The following is a 12,909-nucleotide window of genomic DNA, read 5'->3' as shown; positions in this document are numbered from 1 at the left end:
CTCAAAAGTAAAAGTCAACATATTTGCTCTTTATCAACTGGCATTCATTACTGGTGGAGCTCGATTTTATCTGGATCGTAGTTATTCACCATTTCACGTTGCAGTACTACAACGTGGAGTTCACATTCCAGTTCGCATGCACGAATTTCAGAAGCGCGTGGGGAAAATAGATAAAGCAAAAGTTGTGGTAAATATACATTTTCAACCACTATTCGCAACCGTGCTTCTTATTCTCGCGTTTCAAGCTCAAGGATGGACCTTGATTAAGCGAGGCATTCAACTCGAAGTAGCTGCGACGACCAAGTGAGCTCGACTCGCTAGTTTTCAATCAATTTTATGCAAAAAGCAGCGTCAGCCTTGCGAAATATCGCCATCAATATGCCAATGACCCCCAAGAACCTCGTTCAGGTGGCACCAGATCTCAAGACCATCGGACCTAAAAGGCACCGCACCAAGACCAATAAAGGTAACGGAGTGATCGCGCTTGGCGGCCACAAGCATGAACGATCATCGTCGTGGGCGAAATGGATTCTTCACATTGGTCGAAAGTTTGCAGCTGGCTACGGCCGCTTACAGGTTAGTCATCGAGGGTCGTACTCGATCGAGAGACTCCAAGCTTTCCAGGTATACTGTGAAAAGACCTCAGTGGCCCGTGCTGTTGCTGTGTGCGTGTTGACCCCGGTACCTTCCCTACTCGCGATAGTTCTTATCGAGTGCATCCCGTTACAAGACCCAGCGCTAGGGTGGAAAGCAAACTACATGTTTTGGATTCGATTCTTTGTCAGTGGAGTGGCAATTATCATTGGAAGTACGTATCAAGTGATAGACATGGTGCATCGAGTGCAGCTTACAGCTATGCAATGCCTTGGTATCGGAGTTGTATCGATGAGCGTTTATCTCACTACGGTAGCTGTGATCGCAATGGTGTGGGTATTCCCTGTCCCATTCGGAATTGTTCTTGGTGTTGGGCCGTGTTTCCTTGTTTTCTTGGTGGTTCTGATTCTCACAATCGGCCCCAGTACATTTAAGGAAAATCCCGGCTTAGGCGAGGAAATGAAGCTGCAGCTGTACGTTTTAGGAACCGAAGCCGTCATTGCTGTGCTTTATCCGGCGTTCAACAGTATCTACCTTCGAGCGAGTCCCAACGAACGTGCTGGGCTCATGCTCTTGCTTCCCGCCACAAAGCTGATCATGAAAAATATTGTGGCTTGGGCATGCGGGCAGCTGGAAGACTACGTTCCTGTCATTGCTGTATTTTCGATTGAAGTGTTTAACGCACTCTATGTGGCGACTTGCATGCAGGCAACAAAATCCATGCTGGCCACGATAGTCATCATCGCTTTTGATATTGTAAATGGTGCATTGAATTTCCATTCGATACTGACCCGAACTAGATCAATTCAACAACAGCGGCAGGTGCTGTTTTCGGACTCTGACAACAAGAAACGCGCTTCAGGAGAACTTGTTTCGACCGTGGTGACCACTTCGAGGAAGCTCCGGACATTTCGGACGAAGACTGGTAAAATGATTCGAGTACGTTCCCCACTCAAGCTTGGACTCGGTCCCGAAGCAGAACGTGTACTAGACTCCCTTATGAACCACCAGAACACATTTGCAAATCGTGAGGCGCAGAAAGGGTCACGAACAGCGTCACGAACCGGCAATAGCTATCGTGCTCCTGGCAGTGTCTCTCCCCACGCGAATTCTTTGGCTCATAAAACCCAACAACATCCGACGCGGACATTTGACCAGGTGGCAGCTAGCCAAGTACGCTTTAAAGAGAACCAGGAGATAGAGCTTGTTGAGAGCACTCTCCAGCTTCTGTTCCAGTGTGAATATCATGCTCTCGTTGAGTATGTCGAGTGTGCAGTGCCGATACTCTTCGGCGTATACTTGACAATTTTGTGCCAGCTACCGACCCATGAATACTATCCGCACACGAGAGATATGGTACCAGGTCAACTTGAGGGAATGCTTGCGAATCTTTCGGTGTATGTGGCGTTGGAGGTGCTTTCATTCGTGGTGATGCACGTCGTGCTCAAGGAAAAGTTCAAGTTGTCAGCTCTGTATCAGCTCGCATTCGTACTGGAAACTCATGTCGTTCAGATGCAGAGCCGGCTACTTGTTTGGATTCTTTTCATTCTCCAGTTTACACTGCAGCACTACGGCGTGGACTTCACCTTTCGCTTTGCATGGGTAAAATAGCAAAATTACAAATGACTTGGCAGCAAAAATCGTTCCTGCAATAGGTTCTTGGCAATTGGTGATTTTCATCTGGATTATATCCATCCTCAGCTCACGCATTTCACCTCCGCAGCAACTTGCACACCAATGTGGCTACATTGCAGCTTCAACGACCATCACTCACGGAAACTGCAACAAAGATAAATAACTACAACCAATCATCGCCGGCGAAAGCAGATCTAAGCGACCAATCAGCGTCCGTTTCAGCGGTAACGATCCTCGAAAGTCCGGCGCAGAGAAGTTGCCATTCTGCAATTTGTCTTCAAGTGGCTAAGTGAGACCTGCATACTAATGAATCGCGATGTATTCAATTTCCTAGTGGACAACGACCCGTTGAGTTGTCTGCACCCGGCAGCAATGAACCCTAATATAATGTCTCAGGCCATGGTCTCGTCATTCTCCATGGACGTGTCTGCCTATTCCAGCGACTTGTACGAGTACCCAGTCACCAATCGACCGGCGGGGAGCCTGCCGAATGCGTTTGTCTTGTGCTGGGAGAACGTCCTCGTGCCGACCAAGTGGATGCGTCAAGAATTGGGACTCAAACCTTCAGTGCAAGCTCTGCACGCTGCCAAGCAGCGGGTTCTACGCACGCCGAACCTCCAAGCGGCGCTCGCCTCAATCGAGCAAGATCTCATCCAACTTCTCACCTCAGTGTCGACTTACGGCCCGCTCTTCATCGTGAGCGAGGAGAGCATCCAGTTCGTCGAAGCCACGTGCAAGACCTTGTTTCCGAGACTGGCCTTCTGTCTCGGCAGCACGACCACGATGACCAGTGTGCACGTCGTAGGAGCCCCCAGCAGGTTCCAGTCGGCCGCAGAGAAGGCTGCGTGGAGGGTCAATCTGCTGCAGAGCTTATGTCGCGACAGACTCTTTGGTGGGGCACCGCAGAGACTTTTGGACCCACGAGCAGGGAAGTTTGGACTCGTGGTGGTTAGTCCGCACCAAACGGATATCGCGGCATGCGGCGACGCGTACAAGGCGGCGCCGTTCGTGGTTTCAAAGAGTGTGCACGTGCAGAATGCGCGCAACCTGTCGCTGGGAGATTTCACGCTGCATCTGCGGACGCTGTCAGAGTACGTGCCTCAAGCTGCACCCTGTGACACGAGCTTCTCTATTCAACTGTAATAGTTGGAGAGCAAGCTTTGTACACAACCTAGCAGATAGTCTTCTGCGTCTTCTGAACCTGTTCTAGCAGTGAATGAACGGAGCGTTATCTGATGAGGCTATTACTGAGGATTGAAAGGGATCGCTAATCATGAATGTCCGACTTTTAATTTTTAGAAAAGAGACGTTTACTCAGCTGGCTTGCGAAGGTGTCGGTCGTCTCTGCTGGCGTTGCTGCCAGTCTTGGTGCGCCAATTCCATCTATGAAGACAACAGGCAAAGGCGTTAGTTTGTCGCCGGCTTCGCCACCTTTCTCCGCCGCCCTACACGGATTCGCACCTGCTTGAAGTGACTTGCGGCATCAACGAGGGCTGCATCTGTGGCTTGTCGAGCTCGCGACAACGCCAGACTGCGTCTCTCGTGAAACCTGTTGCCCTTGCCGGCCTTGATGGACTCTCCACTCTCTGCAAGCTGGTCTCGAGTCCGGGATGTTAAAGCTGTGAGCTGTAGCTTCCATTTTGACATGCGATCACTGCGCTGGCTTTCGTAATCGGCCAGGCTGAATGCCGCCTTGTTCTCTGCTGCGTACATTTGCTGCTTTTCAAGGAGGTCCTGCTCATGTTGTGGTAGCTCCACTTCAACCTGCAGCGCGCGGTATTCTTCTATCGGTGAATAAAGAGCAGGCAGTGGCGTGACGGCTACGGAGCTCTCCGATATGGTGCTGTCGCTACCAATTGACGATGTCGCTGATAGTGGTGCCTTGTCGGTCGACGAGGATGTGGACGGGCGACGGAACTGATCAACCTGCACGAGATTCGGCAATCGCTCAAAGAAAAGATGCGCGTAGGCCGGCATGTGCCGAACGAACGGGTTCCCAGCGAGCCGCAACACGCGAAGAGATTGGGGGAACTCGCTCACGTCGAAGTCCTCGATATAGTTCATCGACAGATCCAGGAACTTGAGCTGCAATCATACCAACGTGTCAGCTTGAAGCACCTACCTCATCAACCCAGGGGAGTACTAAACGTACATTGTGTAGGTGCTTGAGGTTCTTCACCTCACGGATGCGGTTGCCCGCGAGTGCAAGGAACGTAAGCTGGTCGTGGTCATCAAGGCCTTCGATGGTCTCGATCAAATTGCACTGGAGATAGAGCTCCTCCACATGCGTGAACGCGTCTAGATTCTCAATCTGGCCAATGTCCAGCCAGTCCAACCGCAGCACTTTCTTGCGCAGCAACGCGTCAATCTCCATGTCCTCTTCTTCTCGTAGCTTGGGCTCCTTGGCCAGTGCGACGGACCCTCGAATGACTCTCATACTGAGCTGAACGGGTCGTTCGTTCTCCGCTGGAGTGTTCATGGCCATGCCCACCATTTCCTCTTCTAGAGCCGCCATCTCGGCGTCCGGGTCTGCCTGCTCCACTTCCGCTTCTTCTCCGTCGCATGACAGTTGCGGGTTGCGTGATCCCTTGAGTCCGAGGCTGGCGAGCCAGCGTTTGTCCCTGGACGCCATGACGCGTTCAATCGCCCGCTGGTCCTCGATGCGGCGCACGTTCAACGTGGCGAATAGCTCCATGGCGGCGCTGGGTACTCCTCTGCAGATTTGTCCGTGGGTCTTTCGCCGTCTTCTCGTCTCTTTGGGCGATTCCATCCGTTACTTGGGACGGGGTGGTCAGTAGTAACGTCCACCAAGTTGAAGCGCTCGACCAACCAGAACGCGCCAAAATGTGGAGCTGCTTGGTCAGGGACTGCCTCAGAAAAGCCACCTGCGCCTGGCAGCTGAGGTCAATGCGCAGCGTGAATTGCAATCGCCTGCTCAGTTCTCCATCAAATCTTCTCAAAAGCCTCCATCAATCCTCTTGCCTTGGCAGATCGCTCTAATTTCGGGGTCCTTCTATCTTTGCGTCGAGGTGGCGGGCGTTTTCGCCGTCCTGACCCCCTTGACAATTCAGCAGCTCTATAACGGTGCACCAGGCCTATTCGGAGCTCTGTGGATGCTTGAATCGACAAGCGGCACATATGGCGCTGTTCTACGACTGCTGGAAGAGCCGCGGCGGTACGCTCGAGCGATTGCAACAGCTCCTCGAGTACGTTTCCACCCGGACGCTGTTGCCAATCACCCTGTTCTTATGCTTTTCTCTGTGCAGTGACGCCGATGATCACGCCGAGACGGAGCGCAAGGCCGCCTCGGACATCCAGCGTCTCTTTCGAGGCCAGCGAGTTCGTGCTGATGTCACCGCACAGACGTACGCTCTCTTGACTGTTGCTCTCTTGACCACAGTTGTAGGCGTATTCACCGTTTGGTTTTGTCCAGGGAGGCTGAGTTGATGCTCTCGCGGATATATCGCGGGCATCTTGCGCGTCGGCGGTGTATGAGGTTGCGAGCTGAGGTGGATCGATCCCATCGACGAGCAGTCCTTGACTTCTATGCGGTGATCATCCAGAAACTCGCCCGTGGAGTGCATAGTCGCACCAATCGCTTGGACTTCCGAAAGCGCAAGGCTTACATTAGTGAGCTTGCAGCCAAGGGCGACTGCATGCGTCGCATGCTTGAAGAAAACCTACGCGAACAGCAAATACAGGAGAAGTCAGAGAGTGAAAAAGCTGCCCGAGAAGAACTCGTGAAGGTCACGCAGGATCTCCATCATCTGGTGAGCACTCGCGCTGTCGCTGGAATCTACAACTCACCGATGCAACCTGCTAGCACCACGAGTTTCGGCGTACCCGTTGAGACCCACATCCGGGAAAACGCCCGACGCATCGTGACTTCACGACTTGCTGCGACGATACCACCTTCAAGGCTAACACCGTACCCGCCTTCTAACAAAGCCACACTGCAAGCCACAGCTCCCTACGACGCTGTACAACGAGAAACACGCAAGCAAACAAAGTACCACAAACTCAGGCGCATGGGCACCACCGACTTCGCCGCAGTTTACAATCCAGAGCAGGATGTTGCGCGAAAGCGAAATGCCCCAGGCATCAACGCTGGCATCGAATATCTGGAGGACTGCCGAAATCCGTACAAGAAGCGCGGCGTGCCCCGCAACAAACGCGATTTGCTGCCGCAGCTGACAACATTAGGCCACGCGCCCGAGACGCCGTTCTACTTGACCAGCGGCGGCAACAAGAGCAAAGTGCTAGCCAACGACCGCTTCGACGTGTAAAATAACTGGACAATAAACAGCCATATCTCGTAAAAAAAGAAGAAGCAGCTCACATCTTGTACTATAGTGCTGCAAAAGCTTCAAGAGTAGATTTCTTATTCGTCGCTGACCTTCTTGAGCTCGTTCATGTTGGTCCCCGCCAGTGGTTCACCTAATTTTTCAAAACAAAAAGTCAAAACATCCAAAAATCAGCATACAAACTCCAAAGCAAATTTGCAGTTCACAAGCAACGCACCAAAGAATTTGAGGCTGGAGATGACAGTCTCCTCGGCACCGTTGTTCTCCTCCACGAACACGGTGATGTTCTTGACACGCTGGAACTTGACGAAGCGCAGCTCCACGTCGTTCTCGGGCAGCAGGTCCTCGTCCTTGAGCTCGATGGTCTGCGTGGGCTCCACATCTGTGGCGTCCGAGAAGCCGAGGTTGGGGCGGTTCACGTAGAGCTTGATGACACGTGGAGCCTCTTCTCCTGAGGGCGCCACGATGTTGAGCGAGAAGACCTTGACGGCGTCCTGGAACTCGATGTACAGCATCAGTTGCTCTGATTCACACACGATTACGAATTATTTAATGTTAATCTTAAGAAAAAGAAGATAGAGAAGAAGATCATCTCTTTCTGTTCCACTACCATCGGCATCCGATTTGAGCTGTAGCGTGTCGTCGCCCATGAAAAGGTTGCGGAAGGGCTTGTTCGGGTCCTCGTTCAGGCAGTAGCAGTCCTTGACGCTGATGGCCTCCTTTAGGTCCCCGTAGGCCCGAGTCTTGGCAGCGGCGGCGGTCGAGCTCATGATCGTTGAGCAAGTAGCAAAATGGGGAGGATCGTATCCGATTTGAGAGGGTAGATAATGGCTACATCTCCTGTGATTGGCCAGCCTCGATCACCCTATTTAGTCATATGACTATTTGCCCACAAGCACGGCTCCAACTTCATTTTCGTTTTTCAGTGATATCACTTAGCTACGCTAACGAGTTCCTATGCCCTAAGCACGTGTCCAACTTACATGTAACTACAGTTTTGTTTGTCTCGCATTTCCCAGCGCCGCTTGATTCAGCAGACGTGTTGCTACGTTTGCTGATATATCGACAAAAGTGATTCTTACACGGAGAGGTAACGCTCTGTTCACACTACCGTTAGCGAGAAAGACAAGTAGCCCCCGTCGTCGCCTACAGACCCATACAATATGCTAACAAAAAGCGGAGCACTTGACCGCCGAGGCGGGCTGCACGGCGTGCCAAGTGTCATCGGACATCCCGGCGTGCTTGGTTCCTAAAGCCAATATTTTGGAAATAACTCTTGGACTCAGTGAGTGCTCCACTATTAATACAAAGCATTTTGCTCTTCCCCTTGCAGCATGGTTTGTCAAACGCACGAATGACCAGGCACTTGGCTGATGAATGGTGAGCACCAGGATACGACTGTCAGCTGCATGCCGAGTAGTTGTCGAGATGCTCATCTAGAATCAGGTCCCGGTGCCAGTTCAAATGGCAAATCTCGGCGTACTTACGAGGTGCCAATTCAGATGGCACATCTCGGCGTCAATGACTATACAAACGAACTCAGCTCATTATGATGGGATTCGCCCTATTTCTGACGCGATCAATCGTTATGGCAAGACAGGTGTTCTTGGGTGATGCAGCCAGCACCGTGGTCCTAAGTTGGGATTCAACTGGTTATCGCCAGAGATTATGGCCAAATTCGGGACAATGAACAGATTCCCGAGCACGGTTTTAGATGTACTATACTACAGGTAGTGTTCGGCGAACACGGTCGCACAAACCTGCTAACGCTAACTGCACTGCAAACTGTTCGCTACATGAGAAGTAATGAGTACATCGTAGCTGTTGTTTAGAATGGTAGGAAGCACAAACAGACTACAAAAAACACTACTTCCTGTTATAATAACTAGTAATGTAGTAAAAATCTGTCTGCAGAGTGTGTTACGACGCGTTGGTAGGGTTGTGTTAGCTCGACGCACACTTATCCTAACCAAACAGTAGCGTTCGGTAAATACGTATTGCATGTACGGTATGTGTGCGTGAACAATAAACTATCTTCGGCTGGGCATGTCGATGCCGCGTAAACGTACCGACATCACTTTATTGGATGGAGCTCTGTAGCTCTCTCACTCTGCAAATTTCTTAGAACCAGCTCACAACGTCAGGATCACGGAGGTCAGCCAAAGCCAAGTATGCGCGTGCCTTACGTCGTGTTGATGATCCTCGTTATCCTCGTTGCAAACGCCGATACAGTGGCAGCGCTCACGCGCTCAAAGCAAACCACGACCTCGGAGACGACCCCCAGTCTGCTGAGCTTACCCCGTTTACTTGCCGGCGTACCAACCGAGAAAAGACTCCTGAGGACAACAGATGTGGTTACAGATGAAAAAGCTGATAGCGAAGAGAGGGTTAACATACCGGGATTGTCGAGGATTGCAGAGTTGGCATCAAACATCGTCCCAGCCGCATCAATGAAGCTGTGGCTGGCGACCCAAACAAGCCCGAAGGATGTTTTCAGGTTGCTGAACATCAAGCACCTTCGAGATTCAACGACGAAGCTCGATGACAACGTGGTGTTGAAGGAGTGGCTGATACAGTGGCTCAGATACACGATGTCGTTCAGAGCCCAGGAGGGAAAACACGCGTTTTATTACGGCGAAGCTTACTTGGTATTGACCAAGGCGGCGCCGGAATCAGAGCTGGCAACATTTTTCCTGACGCTGAAGAACATTCCAGAGCTGAAGTCACTCGGCGAGAAATTGCAAAAGGCACAATACGATATTTGGATTTGGTCAAACGTGGTGCCCGACAAGGTCGCCACTATGATGCGTGTCACCAGCCACACGAAAATGACCGACCCGAACTACGCCGTTTATCTGGGCTACACCCAGCAGTGGCTTAACAGTCCAGGAGTGAAACCAATATTTTAAGAAGTGCCAACAATGCATTACATTTGACAGAACTCTCATCTCTGCAGATTCCGTCATTATGCACCTCAGGTGAAAACCACTATCTTGGGTGCTGCAGCTCAGCACGTCAGGGCCAAGGGGGTCATCCAAAACAAGCATATCGTTGCAAGTTGTGCCAATAGAAGCCTTAGCGAGAAAGTTTTGTCGCTGACACTGCTACCAAAAAACACGATAAGAACTGCCAAGTCCTTTTTTCATAATTGTATCCTCTATCTCGGTCTGCTGTAACGCGAACTTATTGTTGTTCGCTGGATTCAAACCGCCATCTTCGTCGATCCCCACGGGCTACAAGTGGCTGTACACGATCGTTCCGCAGCGATTTCAGTCTCGATCTTAACGTCGCTGGTCTTCTGTAACTGTCCGGAGGAGCCGTCGTGGAACGAGTCGTTGAGCCAGTACTACAGTAGAACGTGGGCTCGAACCTCGGTTGCCAACTCTTGACAGAGGAGAGATCCCGATCACCGTTTCCTACCTGACAGTGAAGGGTTTCATCGAAGGCACGTTCGAGTACATCTACGACGAACGCTGCAAACTTCGGCTACGTCTTCGAGGCCATTTTCTTTTTCGTGTGCTGTCTATGTTGTCGCTAGCGCTCTCATGACAGCGAACAACCTCGATACACGTGGATCAAAAACTGAGCAACGTACATTTGGCCCAGCACGAACAGTGACACGTGCACTCAGTAGAGTACCACCGCGGCAAAGCCTTGGAAACCCACCATCGAATAATAGATGGCCGTGAAAGACAACATTGGCCAAAGACGTACGGAATCTCCACCATAGTCGTCGCGACAAAGTACCATAGTGCGCTGTGCGTTTGGGAGGCGCGTTCGCGGTAGAATGCGGTACGGCCGATCGAATACACAGGAGGAGTGCCAATCAACCCAGCCATAGCGCATTCAAATTAAGCCCAGTCGTGAAGTCCACGCTCAGGAATGCCAAGCCGCAACTGATAGCGACACCAACCACGATGGCAAAACGCGTCAACGTGAACGCCGGCGTACGCCAGTACAAAGCGAAGTACCACTTCATCAGGAAGTATACTTGAGTGGGGCTGTTGGACGCACGCTTCTTCATGAACATCACCTTCGGCCAGTCGGGAGACGCTTCCAGATAAGCACCAGGTCTTGGCACCTCTCACCAAGCTCACCGACGACCACGGACTCATTATCCGCGCTTCAGCAACATCACATGATCAAATAGGGAGAAGACACCACGCTTCAGCAAGATCAAGTGATCAAACAGGAAGGAGACACCTGGTGGATCGTGCAGACAATGGTTCGTCCGCTGTCTGCTACCTTGCGTACACCGTCCATGATCGCCTTTGCCGAGTGCGCGTCCAGACCACTCGTCGGTTCATCCCGGAACCCAAGAATCGAGTGCACAGCTAACTCCACTCCGATCGTCAGATACTTCACCTGCTCCTGCGAGTTGCCGCGAGCGATTTGGCCCTCCGCGATATCGTGCATGCCCATCAAGTCGAGGCATTCCTCTACAGTGTCGTATTTTTTGCTGACCGGGGCACTACTGTCCTGCAGGAACGTACTAAATGTCTCGCGTTGTGGACACTTCCGAGTGAATATCCATTTGCTCGCGATAGCCCGTTGCACGCCGAATGGCCAGTTCGTTTGCTGTGTGGCCGTTTAAGTAGATCTTGCCCGGATCATGCTCTCCGTCTTACGGCCAGCAATCATGTTGTCTTGCCTGCATCAACGCCATCAACGTAATGCTTCTCGCCACGCTCCCTCACTCCGAAGTACTTAATTGGCAAGTTTCCGAATCGAAATGGCCGTCAGTGTTACGGCTGCCGACTGTAGTTGGCAGCCATTCAGGATGCGCCGATCCCTACCTCTCCAATCGACAGAAAATCGCCAGCGGCGCCCTCGCAAAGCAAGATGGACGCGCAGATTATCGAGCTTCCGGAGAGCTACTCGGTGGACAATGAGCGGCTGGGGATAGCCATCGCCCACGTGTCCGCCCAAGCGAGCCGACTGGCGGAAGTATTAACGGACCGTCAGGCGGAGCAAGAGCAGCGACAGAAGCAGTTCGTTGAGGAGCGCGTGGCGCAGGCACGAGTGGAGTCGGAGGCGCGGACGCAAGCCCTGGTTTGTGCCATTAACGAGGCTTACGGGGACCCTACGGCGCTCGAACGCCGCGTTGATGATCGGATTCAACGCGTGCTGACAACTCTGCAAGAGTCCAGTCTCCGTCAGGCTCGAGAGATGGCAGAAGCTCAATTAGCAGAGCAAGAAGCTGCGCACAGGACGATGGAGGAGAAGATCAACGAGGCACTAGTTGACGTGCAAGAGAGAGCGGCACTTCGAGCGGAACAGTCCGTCCAAGCTCTGGTTGCGACTCTAAACAATGAGCATCAGCAGTTGCAACAGTCAGCAGCATCGGATCGTCACCAATTGCAAACGAAGCTTCACTTGGTCGAGGAACGGACTGCTCATGCTGCTGACCTTGCTGGGGAGAAAGCGCGAGTTGCTGCAGTGGCGGAGTTGGACGCTCGTCTGGAGCAAGCTTTAATGATCCTGGAAGAGCGCGTGGTGCGACGAGCAGAGACGCACTTGGTGGAGCTTGTCAAGAGCTTGTTGGAGGAAAACCGCAGACAATGCAAGCGACAACAACTCGAGCAGCAGTCGCTGATTGAGGAGAGACTGGAGCAACGCCTGCGAGAGACCATTGTTGTGGCGAAAAAGGCTGCTGATACTCAAGCGCGTGAGGTCGTGGCCACCCACGCGGCGGCGCAGAGCTCATACAGCGTGGAGGCACACACTGAAGCCACCATGACTTGGATCGTGGATGAATCGGTTCATGGGTCGATAACGCTGAGAACAGCCCGCCTCGAAGCACAGCGTGATGTTGTTGAACGTGCACTTCGCCGTGCCAAGGAGCTCATGGCAAGTGCAGCTCACACCAAGAGAGCACGAGAACGCAGTAAGAGACCCTCGAAAGCAACTCCCCGTGCGACAAAGAGTACCAAAGCTCCTGCAGGTGCCGAAGCAGCACGATACGCTTAGTGAGCGCGAATTGAGGAGATTTCTCCTGAGGAACGCTCAATGCCTTTATGTCGAAGAGTCTCATGCCACGAGACTCGCTAAACTTCGTGTATTAAGTCTGTTTTCATGCTCTGCGCATGCAATCAAAGTCGAATTGGATTTCAAAATTGTTGATGGCATGTTTCAAGATGTCGTTTGTGCACAAAATGGCACCAACAGCTTCTCCAAATTGAAGTACATACAATCTGTCCTTGTGCGATGTAGACAACCCCCACTTAATTATTTGCTCTACGAAAAGATAACCTAGTGGGCAGCGTCGGTGCGTGGACATTTCATGGTACATGTTCTGATACGAATATTCATTCAGTTTTGTTTCCACGTATGGCAGTGTTTTGAGTGTTCCTGAGTCATCCTTGCCCAGTGAAAG

The 12,909-nt window shown here is 51.9% G+C and overlaps 6 protein-coding genes across 6 annotated transcripts; 4 read left to right on the top strand and 2 right to left on the bottom strand.

Moving 5' to 3' along the window:
• Positions 1-2,601: 2,601 nt before the first annotated feature.
• KRP23_680 (uncharacterized protein) lies at positions 2,602-3,372 on the top strand (the record flags this gene model as incomplete). Its single annotated transcript, XM_067891800.1, has 1 exon — positions 2,602-3,372. One exon carries the CDS (start codon positions 2,602-2,604, stop codon positions 3,370-3,372), a length of 771 nt encoding a protein of 256 aa, XP_067751242.1.
• Positions 3,373-3,543: 171 nt separating this feature from the next.
• On the bottom strand, positions 3,544-4,924 carry KRP23_679 (Leucine-rich repeat-containing protein 46; the record flags this gene model as incomplete). The annotated part of the gene is made up of 3 exons (XM_067891789.1): positions 3,544-3,612; positions 3,691-4,314; positions 4,382-4,924. The coding sequence occupies 3 exons, from the start codon at positions 4,922-4,924 to the stop codon at positions 3,544-3,546; spliced, it is 1,236 nt and encodes a 411-aa protein (XP_067751241.1).
• Positions 4,925-5,367: 443 nt separating this feature from the next.
• On the top strand, positions 5,368-6,515 carry KRP23_678 (Spermatogenesis-associated protein 17; the record flags this gene model as incomplete). The annotated part of the gene is made up of 3 exons (XM_067891778.1): positions 5,368-5,435; positions 5,496-5,594; positions 5,663-6,515. 3 exons carry the CDS (start codon positions 5,368-5,370, stop codon positions 6,513-6,515), a joined length of 1,020 nt encoding a protein of 339 aa, XP_067751240.1.
• Positions 6,516-6,610: 95 nt separating this feature from the next.
• On the bottom strand, positions 6,611-7,303 carry KRP23_677 (Thioredoxin-like protein 1; the record flags this gene model as incomplete). Its single annotated transcript, XM_067891766.1, has 3 exons — positions 6,611-6,666; positions 6,751-7,056; positions 7,144-7,303. The coding sequence occupies 3 exons, from the start codon at positions 7,301-7,303 to the stop codon at positions 6,611-6,613; spliced, it is 522 nt and encodes a 173-aa protein (XP_067751239.1).
• A 1,401-nt stretch (positions 7,304-8,704) lies between these two features.
• On the top strand, positions 8,705-9,442 carry KRP23_676 (RxLR effector protein 54; the record flags this gene model as incomplete). Its single annotated transcript, XM_067896020.1, has 1 exon — positions 8,705-9,442. One exon carries the CDS (start codon positions 8,705-8,707, stop codon positions 9,440-9,442), a length of 738 nt encoding a protein of 245 aa, XP_067751238.1.
• A 1,933-nt stretch (positions 9,443-11,375) lies between these two features.
• KRP23_675 (uncharacterized protein) lies at positions 11,376-12,503 on the top strand (the record flags this gene model as incomplete). Its single annotated transcript, XM_067891743.1, has 1 exon — positions 11,376-12,503. One exon carries the CDS (start codon positions 11,376-11,378, stop codon positions 12,501-12,503), a length of 1,128 nt encoding a protein of 375 aa, XP_067751237.1.
• Positions 12,504-12,909: the final 406 nt, after the last annotated feature.

This window comes from Phytophthora ramorum (genome assembly GCF_020800215.1).
Source record: "Phytophthora ramorum isolate Pr-102 chromosome Unknown Phyram_PR-102_s0001, whole genome shotgun sequence".
In the NCBI taxonomy this organism is placed as follows: Eukaryota; Oomycota; class Peronosporomycetes; order Peronosporales; family Peronosporaceae; genus Phytophthora; species Phytophthora ramorum.
Note: the sequence above shows the minus strand (reverse complement) of the source record. Positions and strands in the feature narration are given on the sequence as shown.